The sequence below is a fragment of the Crinia signifera genome, chromosome 4 (genome assembly GCF_055691185.1).
Source record: "Crinia signifera chromosome 4, ASM5569118v1, whole genome shotgun sequence".
In the NCBI taxonomy this organism is placed as follows: domain Eukaryota; kingdom Metazoa; phylum Chordata; class Amphibia; order Anura; family Myobatrachidae; genus Crinia; species Crinia signifera.
Window position 1 is genome coordinate 127857937 of NC_139220.1, and position 25657 is coordinate 127883593.

The window sequence follows — 25657 nt, forward strand, 5'->3', positions numbered from 1 at the left end:
AGCCAAATCAGCTTTCTGGCCATTAACTTCAGTACATTGCAAATACATCAGCACTGGGAATATCATGAGCCCCTGGGCATACACGTTTCAGGGGTGCGATAATCATAAACACAGCTTACACTCTGCAGCATGCAAATTACAGGTTCTACATCCTGGAGGCTCTCACATGTTTGTTCATCACAAATTCATTCCGCACACAGTAATGCTTTTGTACTTTGCTGTGACATATCCCACATTGACAAACAGTAAGAAAGGTTTCAGTGGAAACCACAGCAAGCCAGTAGTCTAGAACCTACCATAAAAAGTATATATAAGCCATGAGTAGCAGTTGTTCATTGGGCCAGATGTATCACACTTCAAAAAGTGATGAAGTGGAGAGTGATAACCAGCTAGCCAATTAGCTCCTACCTGTCATACTTCAAACACAGGCTGTAACATGGTAGGTATAAGCTTTATCCCTTTTTGAAGCTTGAATTATCTGGCCAAATGAAGTCTACCTACTGTAATGATTATGAGCTACAATGGAAGAGCTCCTCCAAGAGTCTCAAATTATGCAATTCATTTAATTAGAAATGCAGGAGCGCACCAGAAAAGGTTATGAAATAACCTAGTGACATTGTCAAACCCTTAACAGTCACTAGGTCGACCACCATACTTCAGGCACGATGCCTCGCTGAGCTCAGCACACTATTGTATTCTCACTCTGCGCACTTGGATAGTAAAGTATGAACCAAGTTGGTCTAAACTAAAAATGTCCATTTTGGCATTAAGCTTGTGTCGACCTTCTGTCAATGCAGACCTATGGTATGTAGACCAATTGCAGGTGTCGATCTAGTCACTGTCGACCATTTGTGGTCAGAGTGACTATTGACCTAGACCAGGGGTCCGCAAACTATTTTGCTCTGGGACCCCATCAGATAAAAATAATGACAGGACCCCAGCAAGTTACTGCAGAAGGTCATCACATCACATGTCTGGTCAGCAGACTGTACCTACATGGCAGCATTGTGGGGGAACAAAATGATGGGAGGAGTCTAAAATAACAGACAATTCAACAGATGTTTCAGACTCCTTGAATCACTGACTCCCATGCTGCGAAGGTCAGGACCCACAGTTTGAGAACCGTTGACCTAGACATTATCAACCCAGGGACCATATGCCCAGAAAAAAATATTTAGTTAAAGATGAAGTTTATTCCTCAGCGCTTCAGTGCTAAAACACATTCATAAAAGTACCACAAAAAGTTTTAAAGGATTTATGCAAAATCAGATTACAATGAACATTTTCAAACATGCAGTGTATAAAAGCGGCTATCATACCAGTTTACAACTGTGACAAATCAGTTTTCATAGTCTAAATACATCAGAAAGGAAAACATGTGCAAAGATAAATTATCTGTGTAATCCCCACCCCAAAATTTATAATAAGGCTGTAATTTTCATGCTAATACAAATTAATTTTTTGAAAGTTCCTATGCCTTGATAATAATTAATGTAGGTATCAATGTTAACATTATAGCAGCAATAAACATTATTCAAACTTTGTATTTTTATTCCCAAATGGAACTACAATTAATTTATTGAGAAATACTTGCCAACGATCAAGGCAATGTGTGTTAATCACCATACTGTAGGTGCCCTTTTCCTTGCAGCCTCAGCAGTGGTGAGAAAAGTCAGTGTAAAATGCACACCTGGTAAGTAATTTGCAGAGAAACCCAATACACAATCAGTGTACCGCGTGCTGCCTGTGGTTTTACAACACCAGGAAAAGGTAACATAATGGTATAGCTTTCCGCGCATTGTAAAACTTACACCTAATGTGACGTGCCACAAATACCCTTTTCACACCGCACAAATATTCTGGGTGGACCCTGTTTTTTTGCCCAGCCCACCCGGATGACTGTGCGGTGTGAAAGGGCCGTTTTCAATACCCCATGTCATGCACACAGTGGGAAAATCATTAATAATCTAATGAGGTTTCCCCTGCTCGCAACATCCGAGGTCACCCTTCCACCCAACAGCCGGGGAATGCCTGCTGTTTTTGGGGCACTCAGAAAACATTGCGTTACTACCCCCAAATGCCCGCAGGGTGTCAATCACCCTTCAGAAAGACGGCTTGTGCATACTCGGTCATTCAATAATTGCTCTGCCTGCGAATTCGCAGACCAGCCAAGGTGTCTGAATCGGGCCCAAAATCCATCGCTCATGGCAGAGATTGTAAAAATGGCCATCTTGTCTAAAATAGCCCAGACACTTCACAAATCTGTGTTTTATGGGAGAGTACCAAAAGGCAACAATGTGCAAGAAGGTGCTACAGAGTGTTCAGGCCAAGAATGAGCTTTCTGGTGTCAAAGCTCCGTGAATCATCTCAAACCCTACTGCTACATGAAGCATGGTAGTGAGAGTATAATGCTATAGTGATTCTTCAGCAACTGGGCACGCTGACAAAATAAAGCATGAAATTGATGGAGCAAGACAAACAAATGTTAACAAGACAAAACTACTGCAGCCCAAGGCGTTGGGAGAGGATTTCAATTCCAGTATGATAACATGACCCATAGCATACAGCGTAATGGGATTGTTTGGTCGACCAAAGGAAGAATTACTTCACAGAAAGAGTAGTAGATAAGTGGAATAGCCTCCCATCAGAGGTGGTAGAGGCAAATACAGTAGTACAATTTAAACATACTTGGGATAGGCATATTGATATCCTTACAAAAAAAATAAGGATCAAATATGGTTTGAGGTAACATGTTTAAAAAAGGGGCAGACTAGATGGGCCAAGTGGTTCTTATCTGCCGTCAAATTATATGTTTCTATGACCATAAGACGGTCGACAGTCATTAGGTCGACACCGTTGGGTCAACATACAGGAAGGTCAACAGGGGTCTAGGTCGACATGGGTCAATGGGGTTTTTGACCCGAATGTCGACAGTGTGCACCGCATCACTCGCCACACTATTTTATTCTCCCACCATGCCCTAGTGGATGGTAGGGCATGAAATATGGCCTGTCGGCACATGTCGGCTCAAAAAAACAGTAAAAATAACCATGTTGACCATTTGACCGTCGACCTAACGCATGTGTCGACCTAGATCCCCGTCAACCTTCCTGTATGTCAACTATCTTATGGTCGACCATTCAACCGTTTCCCCATACAGCTTGCGATCTGGTAATTTATTCGTCATTTGGTTAGTATTACTTTTTTTTATTATTAAGTTTTTTTGGAGTGTTAAGTCCTATACACAGGTTCCACTTTTTTATACTAATTTGGAACTAAAATAATTGTTCCTACATATTACATGTTCAATATTATTGAAACTATAAAATACTGTAATTGCATCAGACTAGTGCACTGTGGCTGGTCCCACCTGGCCAACCCCACGTGTAACATCAAAGAGTCACAAAGAGTGTATTGGTACCAGGGATCTGAGCACCTCCTAAGGATACAACAGGAGTGCTCTCCAGGCAGTAGTTCCAGGTACTATTCAAGCCAAATACATGCATCCTGCAGGCGATGACCTATATTATGCTGTGTACACACTGCTGCAATTAGGCATGAAATCGCTGGCAAAATGGTCGCTCAGCGACCATATTGCCAGTGATTTAATGTGCAGCCAGCGATAAATGGCTGGGAGCGTGCTCCCGCGGCCAGCCCTTCATGGTCGCTGGTCGCAGGAGCTTGCTCCTCCGATTCTGCCTAAAACTTGCTCGTCGCTGGTGCACAAAGCACTGTGCACCAGAGACATCTAGCCTCCAGCTCCGGCCGGGACCCGCCCACCCGCCCTGTCACAGCATGACACGCCGGCCGGGACCCGCCCTGTCACAGCGTGACACACGGCCCCCCCCCCCCTGCTTCCTCCTCCATCCCTGCCCGCGCATACAGCACAGAAGCTGCTGCGCAAATCTCCCCCCCACTGTGCCAGCACCCACACCTCCTGCGCGCCCCACAGCCGCACTAGCCAGTAAGTGCATAGGCTGTCTTTAGAGGGCATTGGTGTTGGGCAGCATGATTATGTTCATGCTGCCCATCGATGGTGATTTGCACCATGGGTGGGCAGTATGAGCATTACCATGCTGCCCCACGCCAATAGTATGTGACAACCAAAAAAATGAAGGGGGCATTGGTGTCCCTCAGAATGATTATGTTCATGCTGCCCATCGATGGTGATTTGCACCATCGGTGGGCAGCATGAGCATTACCATGCTGTCCCACACCAATAGTATGTGACAACCAAAAAAATTAAGGGGGCATTGGTGTCGGGCAGCATGATTATGTTCATGCTGCCCATCGATGGTGATTTGCACCCACGATGTTCAGATCCGATATATCTTTATAGCAGCGCCCCCCCCCCCGCATTGACGGCTCCCGGCGGACGTAGTGCAGGCGGGGACTGCAGGCGTCGCAGAGCAGAGACCGTTGGCACGGTGGGAGAATAGGAAGAAATCCTATTCAAAAGACCGGGCGCCCGCTGATTGGCTGAGCTCAGCGGCCGCCCGGTCTTTTGAATAAGATTTATTTCTATTCTCCCGCTGCGCGACAGTCTCTGCTCTGCGACGCCTGCGGTCCCCGCCTGCACTACCTCCGCAGGGAGCCGAGAGCCGTCAATGCGGGGGGGGGGGGCGCTGCTAGTAAGACAGGGGGGCGCTGCGGGGGACACAGAGTTGGCAGTACAAGAGCCGGGCAGGAAAAGCTGTCAGCGCTGGAAATAAAAAGCCCCTACAATGAATGGGCAGCCTGTGATTGGCTGAGCGCTCTCTCAGCCAGTCAGCAATTGGCTGAGAGAGCGCTCAGCCAATCACAGGCTGCCCATTCATTGTATGGGCTTTTTTTTTCCAGCACTGACAGCTCCCGCCTCCCCCTGCCCGGCTGTCACTGTCCCCCGAAGCGTCCCCTGCACGCTGCCTTAGCAGCGCCCCCCACCAGCAGCCCTGTTCTGCAGCCCCCCCCCCTGTTCCCATGTGATAAATCGAACCGATTTATCACATGTAAAAAATGGCACATCAAGTGCCAATCTTATCAAGCTCCCCCGGTTAGCTTGAAGAAGCCAGTGCGAAACACGTGTTCTATCAAGTTTATATAGCGCTAGACAGTGGATTATATGTGTGTGGAGGAGGAATTATGCCCTCGTTATACTGTTCAATAGATTTGTCTTTTTAAAGCTCATACTCGCTGACCCATTTCTGTCATTGATATTTCTGCATTGGTCACCACACCAGTAGGTGGCAGTATTATACTGTGTATGGTAGACTAACAATATCAAATGAACATCAAAGGGAAACCAATAGCTCTCTAACATACGTGTTATATATATATATATATATACAAAAAAAACGCTACAGTTGCAGTATATCCTAAGGGTTCAACCTGGTTACATAAAACCCTGTATTAAATCGGTTTTCATAACAGCAGGTGTCATTATAAACACTGCATACTAAAACCCAGGAAATAACTGGAGATTAAAAACCAATACCAGCAGTCCATACATCCAGGCTGCATTGGCAAATTAATAACACTGCAACCCAGCTTAGTATATAAGATCAGCCCTACCCTGTGGCAAAATTAAAAACATATACCACGGACTGTTAGAGTTTGGAATAATTCCCCCAAACCAAGGGTCACCTGAGGTCCAGTATAGTTACACGGAATGGAGTACAGGTTGAGTATCCCGTATCCAAAATGCTCGGGACCAGGAGAATTTTGGATAACGGATTATTCCGTATTTCGGAATATTTTAATATTTCAATGATGTATTTTGAAGTATCTTGCATTTATGCTGTATAAACACATAATATACACACAAATATATTTTATTACCACATAAAATACACACAAACATATTTTAATTGTTCAAAAAACAAGGTTTCAAAACGTGAAACAAAATGTGTGTACTATCTCAGCACTGAATTTGAATGCCAAGCAATCATTGTCTTGCACATATATAGTGCCAGTTACATATCATGTCCCCAGTGATGCTGTTACATATGTCCCCAGTGAGTTTTTAGCAAAAAAAAAATTTTTTTTCACTTTCTGGAATGTCCGTATTTCGGAATAATTCGGATAACGGATATTCGGATACGGGATACTCGACCTGTACTAATAAGCCAACATTGGCAATAAATTCCTATATACCGTGTAATCTGGAGAGACATATCTCGAGCTCATAAACAGGCACCACACCATATAGCCAGGTCTGCCTATATTTTTAAACCATTATATACACTTATTTCTATCTTTCGTCACCAAATGTATGTATGTATTATGTGTAAAGAAACCTTTTAACCTCTTCTATTTCGCCATACTATAGTGGGTATTTCCTGAATCCCAAACCCCAATAAAGATTAAAGGGATTCCCCACTCAAGATCTAAATACAAATCATGAATCATTAAGATTAAATAAATAATCCAATTTGGATACGGTGTGCATCCGCCACGACTACCTTCTCTCTTTCTCTTGTAACCATTGCCTTTAGTCGACAGGATAGCACCCTCCGCCAATCAAATAGAGCGGACAATACCCAGAATTAATAAGGGTATAAAACCATTTTTCTCTTCTTTGTGTGCAGATTCTAACCAAAACCCTTTTCCTAACATGCTGCCCCACACCAATAGTATGTGGGCTCAATATAAATGAAGGGGGCATTGGTGTCGGGCAGCATGATTATGTTCATGCTGCCCATTGATGGTGATTTGCACCATCGGTGGGCAGCATGAGCATTACCATGCTGTCCCACACCAATAGTATGTGACAACCAAAAAAATTAAGGGGGCATTGGTGTCGGGCAGCATGATTATGTTCATGCTGCCCATCGATGGTGATTTGCACCCACGATGTTCAGATCCGATATATCTTTATAGCAGCGCCCCCCCCCGCATTGACGGCTCCCGGCGGAGGTAGTGCAGGCGGGGACTGCAGGCGTCGCAGAGCAGAGACCGTTGGCACGGTGGGAGAATAGGAAGAAATCCTATTCAAAAGACCGGGCGCCCGCTGATTGGCTGAGCTCAGCGGCCGCCCGGTCTTTTGAATAAGATTTATTTCTATTCTCCCGCTGCGCGACAGTCTCTGCTCTGCGACGCCTGCGGTCCCCGCCTGCACTACCTCCGCAGGGAGCCGAGAGCCGTCAATGCGGGGGGGGGGGGCGCTGCTAGTAAGACAGGGGGGCGCTGCGGGGGACACAGAGTTGGCAGTACAAGAGCCGGGCAGGAAAAGCTGTCAGCGCTGGAAATAAAAAGCCCCTACAATGAATGGGCAGCCTGTGATTGGCTGAGCGCTCTCTCAGCCAGTCAGCAATTGGCTGAGAGAGCGCTCAGCCAATCACAGGCTGCCCATTCATTGTATGGGCTTTTTTTTTCCAGCACTGACAGCTCCCGCCTCCCCCTGCCCGGCTGTCACTGTCCCCCGAAGCGTCCCCTGCACACTGCCTTAGCAGCGCCCCCCACCAGCAGCCCTGTTCTGCAGCCCCCCCCCCTGTTCCCCGGGTTTACATGTGATAAATCGAACCGATTTATCACATGTAAAAAATGGCACATCAAGTGCCAATCTTATCAAGCTCCCCCGGGGAGCTGCCGGGGAAGCTCAGGGGGAAATCAGGGGCGACTTGTCCTCAGGACAAGTCGCCCTAGTGTATTGGGGCCTTTACACTAGACATTCTGGCATTGCCAGCATGGTGCATGTCGATATTCAGAACAGGTCAACTTTCAGACTGCACACCCTGCAGCAAATTGCTCAATACAGAGGATTTCATTTGTTCACGCATATCTAAAAGTGCTTCTTACAAAAAGAAATGTTAAACTGGGCTAACTAGGGAAAAGAAAAACACAAAACCTTTAGCTTATAGCCTATTTAAATCTATAAAAACATAAAAAATAAAATAAAAAAAAAAACACATGTAGTCATACTGCCTAGCAAGGTAATCTGAAGTTTGCATAGTCAATAGTCTAGCCGAAGCAAGTCACATGGAATGAAACGGTAATACATAATAAAGTGAGCTTCATCTTTCATGTACCTAACTACTTTGTCACTAGGGAATAATGATATTGATACAGTGGTAATTCACTACTCTTCAGGTTGGTTCAAATTGCTGTGAGTCACAGGACAAATAAGTCACAGGTTAGAACTATGTACTTATTGCAGGTCAAAGTAAACATTTTGTCACAGTCTATTTTTATGACACTATTGGCCATTGCCGTATAACAAATGTTGCATATCACGAGTGGGGTAAAATGTACAAATGATTGAAGGTATTATGCTTATATAAATAGGCCTATCAGTCCATCTACCATTTATAAGCAGCAGTTTGCCATGTTAGAAGGGAGGAAAGTCTCCAACTTGCAGTCAGAAATTAAATGGCAGCTCCGGGCTCCTGATTAATACATGATCAATACTGAGAATCTCTTTATCAAAACCCCATAGGAAGGACTCTATAATCTTTTCATTTTCAACTTGCATATAATATTTGATCGCTGTGAATTAAATGTGCAGCGATATAATCAATTTAACATAACTGCTAAATAAATCTTAGTTTTAACCAATTGTAAAAACATAAAACCATACTGGTTATACTCTGCTTTCAATGCAGATGATAATTACTTGTTTTCTATTTAATTGTACTTATAATTGTATTACTACATGTTAAAGCTTCAATGAAAATAAAAACACACTTGTACTGTAGCAATTATTTTTAGTTGCAATATATGCAATTTAAGCTTCAATAAAAAAAAAATGGCTTATAATTGGCAGTTACCTGTATCTTTCATCTTGTAAGGTTTGTGAAATAACGGCATAGTCTCTCTTAAACTGCACTTTAAGTGTCCCAATGTCTTCAACGAGCTGAGATTGAGCTTCTCGTATTTCTCGGAGCTCATCTAGAAACATAGCAAGATCTTGACTAAAATGAGTATTCGTCCGTCCTGCATCAAATGCCTGGTTTCCATTGCTGTCTGCAGACCCAGATGTCCCACTAGAACATTCATCATCACTTACATACTTCGGTTTGGCCACTATTGTTGCACTACCACTGAGGTTCCTGGGATTACTTTCTGGATGAAAGTCATCAAGACTATTTTTGAGATGAGCAATGTTATCAGCACTTCCAAACTTATTACGAATTAGATTTGCAAACTCTCTTGATTTGTTGAATACAAACATTGGTGGAGTCAAAGACACGCCTGGCATACCCATTTTGCAAGCATCCGATGGTGCATTCGGCCGAGAACTGATGTTCACCTCTTTTAGAGAATGTTGCAGTTCTTTCAGGTTGTCTTTGGAAATATCCTTTGTACTTTTGGTTGTAGCACCATTCTGCTCTAGGTCCTTTAGCTTTTTATGGTACTGCTCTAGTTTTTTCTGTAACTGTGCTATCGAGTGAGCCGATTTCTGGTTCTTCTTCTCAAATACCTGTTTAATTCTACCTGCTTGCTGCTTGTCAGCGCTATTTACTAGTTTCAAATACTCCGCCACATTGCCATCACGGGCACTTTGTTCAATTTTAATTTGTTCGGTGACTTTGAGGATTTTTTGTTTCAAGCGGTCAGCAGAGAGCTTAACTTTGTGAAAGTCTAAGATGCCATCCGGTATATCGAAGTTAAGGTTGGTATCGGAGCCTCCTCTTCTGATGTTTAGAGGCAAACTGAGTGTGTTCATATCAGACCTGTCCACCTAGGAAAGAGGAGAGCACATTTTTACTAAAGACTTGGATTGTATCCATGTTCATATTTATGTGCCACGGATAATATGTATCTCTTTGTAAATTAATAAAAAATCTGAGGAAAGAAGAGATCACATGCAGAATCTTGGATCTAATATGTAATGCTTATATACTTACCGCTCATTTAGAAATTAAATTTAATTGGACTGCGATCTAAGCAATTGGTTTCAGCGTTTTATGGAAGCTGGGGGCGGTCCCGGGCCGCCGACATCACAAGAGGGCCGCCACTGTCATAAAAGGGGGTGGGCCCGGCCGCCGGCGTCACCAAAGGGGGCGAGCCCGGCCCCTCCGAAGTCACTATGCTGCCGGGGAAGTGCCCGGCATCGCCGTCTATGGCGACGCTGGGCTTCCCCGTGAGGCTGTTTTAGCTGGTCGCTGCGAGAGGGGCAGGCCGCTAAAACAGCCAAGCGGGAATACTAGTCTAGTGAGATTGCTTAGAAAATGGGCAGAAATCGCCCGGTGTATAGGCCCCATAAATACTATATGTTTTCTTAACATAATTGTCTGATTAGATAGTACAGTAAAGGATGGAAATCTATAAAATGCTTGGGAGTATGTGTAAAACAAATAGGACATGCAAACTACAAAGCAAAAATAATTTTTGCCACTAGCACAAATTAATTCTGTACTAATTACATGCATGCGCCTGGTATAGCGTTAGGTTTTCCTGAATATTTACTATGCAAACTACATTATTCATCAATAGCAGTATAAAAGGATGCAGATTAGTTTCTGCGATGTGAGATATAGCTATAGAATGTATGATAATGCTAATTCGGAGCTGGGAATGAAGCAGAAAATGGGAGAAGTGCCGGCCTGCATCAGTCAGTTGATTTCCCAACGACAAACCGTCAATCAGCGTTTTTGATTGCTGATGGGTACAGACATCAATGATATATGCTTTGTTAGTGAATCAACAAAATCCACCATGCTAAAAATCACTTACAGTACTTGCAGCTTCAGATACTTTTTGGTGAGACTTGGCTCATTGAGGTTTCTTACAAGTAGGATTTTCTCCATCACAGGCATCCGCAAAACATGGACCTGCCCGGATATGGGGGGGGGGGGGGGGGTGACATGACATCTGGTGCTACAAAGTCATGCCATGGCATTGCATAGCTAAAAGGTCTGTTTAACATACAAAGATAGTAGTAGATGTACAGATATAACCACACTCATCATTGTGGTGTTCCAGGACCAGGACCAATTCAAATTAAAGTCAACGCTTTTCGATGCCAATCGTAAAATATGTTGACAAACAAAATGAAATCCTGTCCCACAATCTAAATATAACCTATAAACACAAATGTATTAATTTTATTTTTATCAATAAGAACCTTTTGGCCTAGGGGTGCTGTAGATAAGATACTGATACTCTAGGGCAGGGGTGGGGAATCTTTTTTGTGCCAAGGGCCGTTTCTATGGGGAAAAATCCTTCGGGGGCCATATGTAAAAATTTCACTTACAAATTGTCCTGCTGCAGCCATCCCACGCTCCGGCTGCTGCCGCTGAGTAGGACTGACAGTCTCCGGCTGCTGTTGATTAAGAGGAATCTCGCGAGAACTACCGTCCTCTCACGAGAATTCCCCTGTACTCAACTCCCGGCAAAGCCTCCTGGCGGGTGGGTGGCCCACTCAGACCGGCTACGGGGGGCCGCATACGGCCCCCGAGCCTGAGGTTCCCCACCCCTGCTCTAGGGAATCAGTGTTCCCTCTAGGCTGTTTTAGCGGGGCTCTGCACCCTGCCCAATTTTTAAATGGCAAAATGTGCCCTGCCACTCTGGCAGCACCCCTCTAAAACAGCCTGCCTTTCTCCCTGCAGACGAGACCAAGGAAGCCCGGCGCTGCTGTAGATAGTGATGCCTGGCGCTTCTCCGGCAGTGCAAAGCCTCCTTCTGTGACGACGGCGGTGGCCTGACCTGCCCCTTTTCATCACGGCGCAGCCCGGGCATGCCCCTTTTGTAACGTCGGTTAAAAAAACGGTACTTTTTTGGGTCCAATGTTAAATGCCCCCCAGACCCCGTTTTTAATTGTATACCCACCCTGTTCATACCCCCACTATCCAAGTGGGCATGGAGTTGATTTTATATAGCGTGGCGAGCGCAGCGATCCACCGAGCCCGAAGCGTGTCTCGGGGGGGGGGGGGGAACGCGGATTACTTAAAATTTATTCCCGCGAGGGGACGTGGATTACTTAAAATGTATTCCGCGTCCCCTCACGGGGCTCGCCACACTATATAATATAAACTCCATGCCCACTTGGATAGTGGTGGTATGAACAGGGTGGGTATACAATAAAAAATGGGGTCTGGGGGGCATTTAACATTGGACCCAATGTAAAAATCGGGTCTCAGGGACCATTTAACATTGAAACCAATGTAAAAATCACGTTCATCGCATGCGATTTGGTTGCATGCGATGGACCCATCACACACGAGTCCATCGCATCTGAATGTATGCCTTAAGTTAAGGCATACAATCAAAAAATCGGGCGCCCAGATATTACATAAGTACCAAAAAAACTTATACTGTAAATGATATTGTATAATGTGGCCCTGTGTCACTGGGGGTCCCCAATACTGGGTATGGGTAAACCCAAACCCATACCATAAACCATAACAAATATGTCTGGGTCTAATAGCCCAATGTAAGGCCACATGATAATGGCGTATAACATCTGAGAGCCAGCTTAGCTGGAGATACCCCTGGCTTCTCCAATGGCAATCAGGAGTCAGCAATCCCTCCTAATGCTGACCCATCTATGCCTCTCTAAAACTACACAAGACATTTATTGGCAACTTGCTCAATCAGATTGTGAGGTCACTCAGGTGCTAAAAGGGAGGGGTAATTCTGGTTAGGAAAAAACATTTTGTATCCCAAATGACTGAGTGAGAAATATCTAAATAATAATCAGATAATACAGAGATCTTAGTTGCTTATATCTGCAGATATAGGGCTAAGCCCCCCAGGCTGTATATCAAGGCGTCTCTGTGTCACTGGGGGTCCCTAATACTGGGTATAGGTCTGGGTTGTTAGGGACCCTCAGACACAGAGACACCTTGAGGGGAGTCAGTGTTCTAGCACAGAAATGGAAAGATTAGGATGAGAGCTTGCTTGACACTTTTCAGAATGGTAGAGAGCAATAGTGGGCCAGATGTAATAGGTTTCAAAAAGCGATAGCCGCCCAGTGTGTACAGGCCAGCATGCTCCTGCCTCATCGCTGGCTCGGACGATCATCTGCTGGTAGTACATCCTGCTATGGAAAGGTCGCCCACCGATGGGGAAAAAATTGCCAAAATGGGCAAAAAAAACGCTCAGTGTGTATGCACTGAGCATTTTTCAGCTCAGCGATTTTCCCAATTATCACAGGTATGTCTCTATTTTCAGAATTGATCTAAATCTTTCTGCATGTTTGACGTGATGTTTACCATTGAGGTTTATTCAGTAGGCGAACATTTGTTCATGTGGTACTTAGAATACAAATACATAAATCATCATAACATTCATACAACATGACCAGACAGGAATTGTAGCTAATATACACACAGTGCACTTAGATATACAATCCAATAACAAAAAGCGCCTGATTCTGAGTGGCACGCAGCAGCGTCTGCTGGAGGTTGTCCATCTGTAACTGTCTGCAAATGCCTTTCCGTGTGTACATCAGTGTGGCCCACGAAATCCACCATTTAGTGGTTTTACATGCCATAATATCGATTGTTGTGTCCTTATATGCCATTCATTCGTTCAATCACAGCTTTCACCAGCCCTATAGCAGATACAGAGAGTCTATGATCTCCTATGTCTGATTCAGAAGCGGAGCTCAATGTTCACTTGTGAATCTGTTAGGACACCTGGAAAACGTGCACTGATGGGGGTCCTTGATGACAGAGTTTTGGAACCACTGCCCTAGACGAAGTGTAGTCAGTCAATCCAACGGGCATACAAACTTTCCAAAGCAGTGGGGTGACGGAGGGGATGCCATGCTGCATTTTGAAGTACAGTAACTCTAGAGATATCTTCTGTCTGTAGCATAACCAACCATCACTAATGACATTGGGGGCACACATAGGGCATACACACAGCCTAATATGCACCCATGTCAACAAACCGTTGGTCCAATCAGCCAGATCGGGCAACATATTGCCTAGTGTGTACTCAGCATTGTGACACAAGGAAATAACTTCTTTACAAAGCCGATACTGTGAGGCAGCAGAATGCGTCAGGTAATACAATTCCTGTGCTAATGTAATACAAGTCTCCCATTCTGTGCATAGATCAGTTTCCGGGCTGACGAATTCCCTTGTTTGTATTCAGCAGGGTCTAACATGCTATATCTCGTGACTGTTCATATTAGCTCATGGAAACATTACCAACAATAATGTCTAGCACTGCTAGGGATAACACAGCACAGCATAAATCTACTTTAGGGGTTTGTGAACCCTTCATAAAACATCTTTTTGTAGAAAACATGTTTTGACAGCAGTATTTACAAGTGTATTTTTTCTCTTTAGGTGAATTCCAGGTCGCTTATACTTGGGGGAAAAACAAATCTTCTAATCACTTGCTTCAGACAGCTCAGGGCTACACCTTAGTTATTTGTAACTGGTGTTTGACGTGTCAGTGTACACCTGGTAGACTATGCCTTGCCACCTTACTAATTATAGCTTAGAGATAAATACTGGATGTTACTGGGTAAATGTCAATAACAACATCTTAATTAAAGGATCTGAAAATAGCATTTTACATAGAGCATTTCATGCAGTTAGGACTACCAGAAAGCTCCTACCTATAAGAAAGAGCCTATCATCAAAAATCTGCACTGCTTTTACATAAACATATATGTCTGGCTTATCACTGATTGTTTTGAGTGGATTCATGTTCTACTAAAGGGTGTGGTATAATTTGTAGACCATGTGTAGGTCAACATGTGCCCAGGCTGATTTGTGAGTTAATGAATATGGGTTATTTTTTAAAGGACCCTATTCCAGTGCTAAGATCATGGGTTCGATTCCTACCATGGCCCTAACTGTGCGGAGTTTGTATGTTCTCCCTGTGCTTGCGTGGGTTTCCTCCGGGTACTCCGGTTTCCTCCCACAACCCAAAAATATACTGTTGGGTTAATTGGCTCCCAACAAATTAACCCTAGAATGTCTGTGTGTGCATGTACATGTGGTAGGAAATATAGATTGTAAGCTCCACTGGGGCAGGGACTGATGTGAATGTTTGAATATTCTCTGTAGAGCGCTGCGGAATATGTGTGCGCTATATAAGAAACTGTTAATAAATAAATATTTCCACTGAGCCACGACCTGGGTATACTCCCAGTGGGAAAGAGGTATAAGGTATTGTGAAAAGGAATCACATACACTGGATAAGATGAAGTCTCGGGGGGATATTCAATCCCCGCCACTATTTCCGATGGGGGGAAATGATTATACAATGCTGTCTTTCCCAACAGCATTGAACAGGCATCTCGCCAGAACGCCCCGACTTAAAAAGCTGCCGGGCCCATTCTGCTGAGAATGGACGTTGATTGTCAAGATCCCGGCCGTATCTCGACGATCCACAGTCGTATCTCGCGGCCACATCCTTTTTGCCAATCAGCAAGTAGGACATTAAATCCCACCTGCCGATATGCAGTGGAGGAAAATTAAAAGGGTCACGGCTGTCAGGACTGACCAACAGTCCTGACCCTGGATTGAATACCCCACTTGGTCTTTATTTGTAGCAGGCAAAATAGCTTACCAGGTAACCAGCATAAGCAAGGAGGGTTACAGCATTGCAGCATACAGGTGTCACAGCATAGTATGGATCTACAAAACAGTCAGTGGCGTAACTATAAATTTAGCTCCCCCCCTGCCAAAAAAATTGTGGCGCCCCTTCTTTAGTAAAACATGAAAATTGTGCAGACTGGTTACCCGGGCCATTGTGTGCCAACATGTGTATTGCTGCAGCTCCCCAGGAGTAATGTAGGCCCATGCAGCGTAACAGGGAGGACATCCCATCCGCTGACATACTGTAGCCTTCCATCACCAGCCTCAGCTTCCAAGGTCCGACTACTAGCGGTGTGTGCGGGAAATGACAAAACCACCCCCAGGCACAGAGGAGGCGAGGAGACAGGGGAGGGGGGTGGATACAGTACACAGCCTCCGCCGCACACTACTACTGAGTGACAGAAAACTGTGTAATTGTACAGCACAGAAGGTATTTTTCAGTGCGCCTCAAGACCGCTGGCTCCCCCAAGCCACAGCTGGGGCTGCCACATCATAGTTATGCCACTGAAAACAGTGTACAAATGTCCTAAACTGACTGCAGCATTTATAAAACTATATAAAAATTCCTGTACAACAAAATTTTTAATTCTGGAATGGTGTCTCTGACATAGTTACAGTCACACAGGATACTGTTTGCAAGTGCTTCAATATGGGAAGCGGAAATTACTCCCTGCGATATAGAATAACTAGCTCAGATTTTAGCTGTTTAAACAAAGTGAAGTAAAACCATTTATATTAATCTTAAGTGTTCTTAAATAAAACAGATTGTTACCAAAACACCCGTGTTTATATTATGTGGAAATCAATGGCAAATAGAGAATGTGCACTTTATTCTACTAAGAAAGCACCCATGTTAACACACAAACCCAACCCATATAAAAAAAAAAAAAAAAAAATTTTTCTAAATCAAGGTAAGACAGACATCCACATGTAGACTGAACTATAAGTAGTAAAATCTTTTGCATTGCTCTACACTGAAAAGTACAGAATTATGGGTCGACTTCTAGATGAGTACTGAAAATGCTTTTTGGGATCATCTTTCCCTGTTTTACAGAATACAAAATAATGGCAAGCTCTAGGAGTTATGGCAACACAAGGATTAATTTACCCAGATGTCCCAGATCGCTGACCCACAGGAAAAAAAAGGGGGTGCTATAAAAAAAACAAAATTAAAACAAAAGGCATTGGTTACTCATTTCAAAGATAACTTGAGAAATTACCAGCTAAAGCAATACAAGACTTCTAGTTGAGCAGGCCATATTAAAAAATAAAAGAAATAAAAAAAAAACACCCACACAATTTATCTAGAATATTCAAACCAATACTAGAAAGCACCAAAATAACATTCACCTTGTAGCTGAAACTGGTTGTGCCCTTCAGAATAAAGGCAGTACTCATAACTATGGTACCGGTTATGTAATTCATTTGGAGTGATACACAGATCCTGGAAGCTGATCTACAACAGTAATGGAGGGAGACTAGATGCATCTAAATAATGCCTGTACCTTAAAATTCATTAAAATGTAAATTAAGTAAAGAGAACATTGCCTACGAAGATGATAGTTCTTCATGCACTACATTACTCCGCATTCTGAAAATTCAGTAGAAAACACGGATCAGTACTGCAATCATTATCATAATCCTGGTGCACAGGGTCTAGTCTCCCTCAAAGAGGTCTCGTTGCACTCCCCAGCTGCTGACATTCCGGCAGCCGGGAACCCAACAGCCAGGATCCCGATGGGAAATCTTAGTGAATCCTTGGCCACTAACACAAACTTATTTTATTGATTTATCAAAACATATTTGAGTGAAGATTATACTGAAAATAGTTTTAATGTACAGCTTTAAGTTGTGGGTATGTACATTAGAGTTGAAGGAAGGTTTAGAAATACACATTTAATATGTGCCACCATCTTTTTAAAGAGACCAAAAGTAAATGTAACCACCAACTCAAAAGTAGATTAATGGGCAGTTATGAGTTATTCCTTTGTTATTTATTTATCTATAAAGAAGCAAAAGAGTCAGCAGTTGATCCCAAGAGCAGAGTGCCGGATCCGGCAATAGGGAGAGTCCCAGGTAGCAGGAAAGCAGCAGCAGGACACAAGAACTCAGGTACTCTGATCAGGAATAACCTGAAGCCTTGGGAGCTGAATTTGGAGAGTATCAAAAGGGAACAGACAATTGTTCAAGGCGATGAGGGAATCTAGGAGTCTTGCTTATATCCCCATGTAAACAGATGATTGGCTGCTTGTCGCAGCAGGAGTTAGGCCAGAACCAGGATGTGAGTAACCTGTATACACCTGGATCATTTGACTGGTGCAGGGGTCAGTGGGTTGGTGTTTGCAGATCCGCTGACATCGGGTGTGATGGCGGCGCCTATGCATGGGACACCGGGTAAGCCTGAGGTGACAAAAGGAAATGGCATCGTGAAATCCTGCCATGAACTGCAGCCGAAGATGGCACCGACAGCAGGTCTGTGGCACAATATACACCAGCATGCCAGTAAGTGGCACGTGCACTACCACGATTCCTGAGACAGAGTTTGAATTTGGAATATGCTCCACAGGCTATTTCCCTTAACCAGCAGTCCCATTCCCTTAGTTTAATTTCACATAATCGCAAGTTTAGGGGGCAGGCAAGTATAGGATGCACTGCTGTACTGTTATAGCGCTGGTTTGAATGGTAGAGAAAAGAGCCAAGGAAAACTTCCAAACAGATCAAAGTTGAACTCCAAAAGTTAAGGGAAATCATTGTCTGTTAGCATAGTGGGATCCGTGGAAGAAAATCAAGAAAGTCCTCACTTTAGGGGAAAAAAAAAACTATTTGCTAAAATGCAGTGACAAGCTACAATGCTACTAATGGAAAGAAAACCATGTCTACAGTGAAACATGCTTGTTTATGCTTTGTGGCTGTTCCTGGCATATGGTGCCATTCTGTAGGGTAAAATTAAATACCAAGACTAAATCAAGGAATTCTGGAGCTAAATATCTGTTTCAGATCATGGGTCCTCCAACAAGTTTAATATGGCAGAAGTATTAAGCCTGGTGAAGTGATAAAGCGGAAGGTGATAACACACCAGCCAATCAGGTGAGTTTTGAAAATGGCAGTTAGGAGTTGATTGGCCAGTGTGTTATCACCATCCACTTTATTGTGGCTTTATCACATCAAATTGTAGATGTGCGCTATGCAACGCCGTCCTCCCCATTTAGTCGGTGCCGGGCAGGGGGAAAGCCGCTCAGTGTGTATGCACGGAGAGGCTTTCTCCGCAGCGGTGATTGACCTCATCGCTGTCCATACACACTGTGCATAGTCGCCCAGTGTGTATGGACCTTTACACTGCAATGTTTAATGACATCAGTGTGTAGTAAAACCTCTGTTTAGGGAGAACAGCAGAAGGAATCATTTCACTTTCTTCCAGAACCTGAGAATCTCCCTGCTACACTCATCGCTCTATCCTCTGGTGCAAGATAGAGAGAACGCAGTTGGTGGACGAGATCCTTAACTCAGTTCTGATTTACACTGTGTAGGCAGGCTGTACTATATTCCAGTATACATTATTGATAATGTGCATCACTGCAGGAGCATCATTGTAATATTTAGGTGTTGACTTAGGACAGTGGTAGCCAACCCTAGCCCTTTAGAGCTACCAACAGTTCACATTTTCCAGACAACCTAGCTGCTGCACAGCTGCACTCATTAATCACTGACACATTTTAAAAGATACACAGATGGAGCCAATTAGCTCACTTGTGATTCTGTGAGGAGACCTGCAAAACATGCACTGTTGGTAGCTCTCGAGGACTAGGGTTGGCTACCCCAGACTTAGGATATCTAGCCCTATATCCAGCAATCCAATTTTGTGTAGGAGGTGCAATTGTTTCTATTTGACCATTGTTTTTGTGTGTCAATTCATATAAGATTGTCCTGACCTACAATTAATTGGTCAACACCAAAAGGACTTATTATTGATTAAAGAAAAAAAAGTTAAATTTTAAAGTAATAATATTTTGATCAACATATTTTCAGTGCCCCCAACACAAGTCTTTGTTTCTTTGTGTACAATTTATACAGTTTTTCTGACTTAGAGGAGCACCTCCAACCCTTTAATTTGCATACATTGCGGTCACAAACTGGGAATTGGAGTAAATTCTGCCTAGTAAAAACCTACCTTCCTATACATCTGATAGGTACTATTGGCAAAAAATTTCCGTTCCAAATCATACAAAAAAATAAAATAAAAATACTATAGGCTTTATCACTTCACCAGGCTTACGTAATACATCGGCCCCTGTAACCGTGTTGACTTTTAGTCTAGGGTAAACGGTTTGTCTTCTATGTATATGTGTGTCATATAGCTCTATATCTGTGTTATAAGAATGTATCTGTATCTTTGTAGTTACCATTGTTCATACATAGACTAGTGGCTATAGTGTGTTAATCAGAATTTAGACTGCCACATTGTGTTACACGAGAAGCCAGACAATACCGTTATTTGATGTAAACATATACAGGTTTACAGAGCTCAAGTACTGTAGAATCTTGTCAAATGCTTTATATACCAAAGCATTTGACAAGATTCACTACAATTCTAAATACACAGGATAGTTGACCTGAATTAAAATTCTATACAACAATGGGTTTGTCAATATGCATTCACTAAACAAGGGATCCAAGTTAATGTATATGTGGATATGATCCCTTGACAACCACCCAGGATTTAGTTTAAATACAGGGTCACTACAGACTGATTTTGAGCTTCCATTGGACCTAAGATTGAGGACAGGGTGCTTGTGACTGACCACAGATCCAGGACTACACAGTGAGAGGAGGCTCCCTGGAAATACACCCTATGTTTGGACTCTCCTGTTTGGACTGGCTATCTCTTGTAACTGCCTTTGAGGAACGTGGTATAAGTATAATTTCTTGTTTGTTAATGATTTTGTAAATAAATAATTGTTTAACTGTATTGAGGTGTCCCTGATTCTCACTATACTTCCGATACAATAGTTCCACTGGGAACAGCCCCATTAATCCAAAAGACACGGCTGGATGCACCCAAGAATACATATATTAAAAAAAAAAAAAAACAATCCTTTTGAATAAGAACTCACACCTAAAAGTCTACAGAGGGCACCATCAAGCCTGAGACAGCTGGAGCCATATGCAGAGTAAGGACAGACCAAACTACCTGTTGACAGGAAGCAGTCACAGAAATCACTTGATAAAAGATATTGCCACTAAAGGGTGTGCAACAAAATATCAGGTTATGGGTCTCATCATTTTTGTCTATGCCATTTAATTGGTTTCATTATTCAAAAGCATGTGTTGAATAAAATCTAATTTGTATCACGTATAGTATAAAGATGATGTATAAAGATGTATAGTATAAAGATAATGATGGATGCCAATTACTTTTGTCATTTCAAATAATGGGATTGTTTCTCTTGAAATGGCACCAACAAATATGCTTGCATCTGTATATATACACACACACACACACACACACACAGCAAAACAAAGCAACTAATGCCCATTTCACACAGAAAACCAAAATTACCGGGTGACTAAGTTTACCCAATAATTTGCCATTTAAAAAAGTCCTTTTTTTCTGTGTGAAAGGGTCAACACGGGTCGTAAGTCCAGAGGAAATACCCATATTATTCAGAAAATTACCAGGTAGAAATTACTAACACAAGAATTTGCTTTTCTGTGTGAAGGGGTGGTCAGGCTGGGACCGGCAAAATTACACGGCAATGAAAATACCTGGTAAAAGCCATTTTCAGACATTTTTTTCTGAAAGTGGTACAAGTGACTGCAATTAGTCTGAAAGTTGGGCTCACATGCAGTGTGGCTCCACATCAAGCATATAAGTACACATAATAGTAATCCTAGCTGCAACCTCACTTTTGAATGGGCTGCTTGACCCAAGTGTCAAACATCAACAAATTAAACCACCAACATAAGTAACCAAATTAAAGGTATATAAAGTAAAAGGTGATAAGGCACACACCAATCAACTCCCAACTGCCCTTTTTAAACCCAGATTGTAACTTGGCAGTTAGGAGCAGATTGCATTATCACCTCCCACTTTATCATTTCACCATAAGAGTGTAATTTGAACCATGCGGTTTAATAATTTTCACTAACATTCCATTTTAGGAGGTATTCCCAGTTTTAAATAAAAACCACAAAAAGAAGCAATTAAAAAAGGCATCAGCATTTATTCCTGTTCTATAAAATAAAATTAGATGAAGTTTAATATGATGTAAATACAAATGTAAAATGCCATTATATAATGAAATAAATATATATCAAATAAGCACAAAAAGTTATTATAGAAAAAAAAAAAAGGAAGGATGCCAGATTCATTTATATTGTTAATTTAAAAGCAATAAATATGTCCAGTAAATGTTGGAATAAAGCTATAACAGAAGGGAAAAAAACTTAGAACATCCACAAACACTGTTATAGAACATTTCCTCTTATTATGTAATCAGACAAATTACAGTAAATTCCTGATGCCAAACGAGTAAAAGAAAGCTCACGAGCCTCTGACGGCACAATGCACAACCTCTAATATCAATAAAATCTTAAGGCTTGCGCCATCCGGTCGTACAGTACAAGGAGATCTTTTAAACACAGGAAAGTCTATACACCAACATAACTGAAAAACAGAATGTGATGTATTCTCTTTACAACGAAGAAAGATTTTTGGCAAAAATATCTGAAAAGTCCAGATACTTTTTAGCAATATGAGATAAACACATCACATGCTACTCAGTGGGCGGCATTCAATGCCGCCAGCAAGGGGGTTGTGCAGCGAGGGTGGCTTGTTTTCGGTGAAAATTGCTGATAAACAAGCCATCCCTCTCCATCTAACCCCCTCGCCGGCCACTCACCCTATTCTATGTTCCAGCGGAATTCTCAAAGGCGAGGTTCGTCACTAATGCAGCGAGCCTCATTGCATATGGCGGCGACCCTCACCATTTTCACATCCGCACTCGCCGTTTCCACCTCGTTGGAAAAACTCAGTGAGGTGGGAACGGGGGTCAGTTAGATACTGACCAGTGAGCTGTGACGGCGAGATATCGGCACTGCTCGCCAAAGGCATTGAATACACTCCACTGAATCTACATCAAAGGTTGAAGTGTCTTAAGGTAGACTTCAAATTCAATTTGTCAGACCCAATTTCCCTTGAGCTCCCCCGGCAGGGCTCATACACATATTGGCAGTGGATGTGCCATCGTTTACATGCAATAAACCGGGCCCAAATCACTAATGTACAGTATGGGGGCTTTTAAAACAAAACACTAAAAGCTTATTAAAACACTATTTGAAGGGGTATTCAATCCTGGATAATATTTCTGCCAGGCAGAAATAATTGTCTAGTTCCGACAAGATTAGGTTGAATTTACATTCAACCTATTAAAGGTCGAGTCAGTTTTTTCAACTATACCATATGTGCTTCGAGTCCAACAGTGACAGCAGTGTTTAGGTAAATTATGCTTTTTGTATAATAAACGGTATTAACGGTATATTACAAAAGGTATTAACGTAAATTACTGCATAAGGGTCCACTTGAAAGTTCACCAAGTATCACTGGGAAATATACATTGTAATTACAGGCAATATACAGTGAAATACTGAGTATCAATTTTAAAGGATTATCTTTCCAATCTGGCTGGTTGGAATTGAAATTTTGGGGAGCAAATGACAATTGACCATTTACTCTTAAGGCCCATACACACTTCACGATTTTCAGCTGAAAATCGCCTAGTGTGTATGGCCCAATGCTGCGCGAGGGTTTTTCATCCATCATCGCTGTGTGTACGCAGCGCGGGCTGAAAGATTATACACTTTCAGCCCTCGGACCACCCCGAGGCCTTTTATAGTGTGTATGGGCCTTTACTCAGATTTAAACTGATCAGTGTCAGTAGAATATGTAGCAGCTTCAGGAGCTGAGCATAACAGCTTCAGGAGCTAAGATTGGCATGGAAGTATTTGGAAGGGGTACGGTATGAGATGCTGGCGGTTGGAATCCCGGCGGTCAAAATACCGACCGCCGCAATGCCGAAATGGGGGGGGGGGCGTGGATCTTCCCCCCGTGCAGGCCCGCTGCCACGCAGCGGGCCCGCTGCATCGCTACACTCAGCATACATAGTGTTCATTCTAGCACCCGCCATATTTGAAAACCCATGCAGTTCCTCTTCCCTGCCTGGGGTGTCGCTGTCTGCTGTAGTGCTTTTAGCACAGTGTGGTCTGTATATCAACACTGATATGCAAACCAGATCTGTGCTAGAAACACCAGAGCAGACAATGACACCCCAGGCAGGGAAGAGGAACTGCATGGGTTTTCAAATATAGCGGGTGCTAGAATGAACACTAATACTATTTTACTCTCCCTCTATGGGTGTCGTGGACACCCATAGAGGGACAAAGTGCCGGCATTGCGGCGGTCGGGATTCCGGCATCGGTATTTCGACCACCGGTATATTGACTGCATCCCTTTGGAAGGGGTCATTGTGTGATCAGTTTCCCTCTGGAGCTTCTCAATGGTCCTGAGGAGCTAATGGTAGTGTGCATAATACAAGGGAAATGTTGTTAATGGAGAAAAGATGCCGATAATGAACAGGGGGTGATGGACGATGAAAGGATGATACTATATTGAGTTTAAAGCAATGATTACATTAGTTAATTTGTTCATAAAAGATAAAGGTTAAAATATAGATAGATGTATGTTCCACCTCATCTGATTTGTATATAGTCTGTGCGGAATTACTGTGTATGACTGTTAAGCATCTATACCACCCCCCCACACCCTCCCCCCCCCCCCTTACTGATCAGCCTAGCACAGCAGACTTAAATTTGAGGAGAATTTATTTTATTGTAGTTTATTTTATTTTAAGATCCATCATTGTGTTCACCAGGCTCATAGTGTTCATCCATCATTGTGTTCACAGGGAGTGAGAAAGATAAAGGATTACCCCCAAAACTTAAGTAGTACAGTCTGACTGTTTAGGGTCTAGTTTACAAACAAATCTTCATATTACATCATATGCTATAACCTCATGAATTGGTGCAATAAAATGATCGTAATAGTGATAGTGGCGACATAGAAACTCTTAAATGTAGCTTATGATCTTGTAGGTTTAGGATATAGGATAGTATTTTTTAATTCGCTTAAATTAATAACTTCCATAAGAACTCCAATCCTGCGTAAAAAAATAAAGGTTTTTGCGTTATGGAAGATGCAAATGGTTTCCCACTTGGTGTTTTGTATAGAATACAGTAATGCAGGGGTTCTCAAACTCTGTCTTCAGGACCGCACAGTTCACGGTTTCTAGGTCACCCGGCAGGTGCACAGGTGCACTCATTACTCATTGACACATTTTAAAAGATCCCCAGGTGGAGCTAATTATTTCACTTGATTCTATAAAGGAGACCTGCAAAACATGCACTGTGTGGGGTCCTGAAGATTGACTGAAAACCTGTGCAGTAATGAATTTGGTAAACCTGCCACAGACATGTGTTTCTACAAGCATGTGGCTCAAACCGTACATAAGAGTAAGCAAGGTACTGTATAGTCTGTACCTTGTACATATGTTCTTTATCCAATGGAGATTTTTTTTTTTTTTAAGCGCCAAAGTTTCAAAACATTTATATCGCATTGTTTACACCTCATTGTGTCTGCATTGCAGAGAAAGGATTCTTTGTATAAATCAATTATACAATACTGTTTCTAGTTGTGGTTCCTTAGAAATCAAAAAGCATGTTCCCAGTAATTAAGTCAGTCGAATCACTCCGAGCAAAAATAGCACATAGCTTAGCAACAAATTGGAAATCTCTATAGAGAAAAACAGCTCGAAAGCACTTTGTAAAATATAACACACACAGTAAGCAGAACATGTACTGACAATATAACACTCAATACAGAGCGAGTCACGAAGGCAATACATAAACTGTTAATTTGGTACTTATGTACTAACTGGGCATGGAGTTGGATATAAACCTGTGGCGAGCGTAGCGAGCCACCGAGCCCGAAGCGTGGCGAGCGTAGCGAGCCCCGCGAGGGGACACAGAATACCGTCCGCTCGCCACGCTTCGGGCTCGGTGGCTCGCCACGCTTCGGGCTCGGTGGCTCGCTAAGCTCGCCACGCTTCGGGCTCGGTGGCTCG

General features: G+C 42.9%; 1 protein-coding gene across 3 annotated transcripts in view; it reads right to left on the bottom strand.

Annotated features, from left to right (window-relative positions):
- TMCC3 (transmembrane and coiled-coil domain family 3) overlaps window positions 1-25657 on the bottom strand; it is a 290647-nt gene that overhangs the window by 21277 nt on the left and 243713 nt on the right. For all 3 annotated transcript variants that reach the window (XM_083182412.1, XM_083182413.1, XM_083182414.1), the window contains one exon: window positions 8745-9658. In XM_083182412.1, the coding sequence (XP_083038538.1) occupies window positions 8745-9658 (914 nt within the window). The remainder of the gene's footprint in view (window positions 1-8744; window positions 9659-25657) is intronic.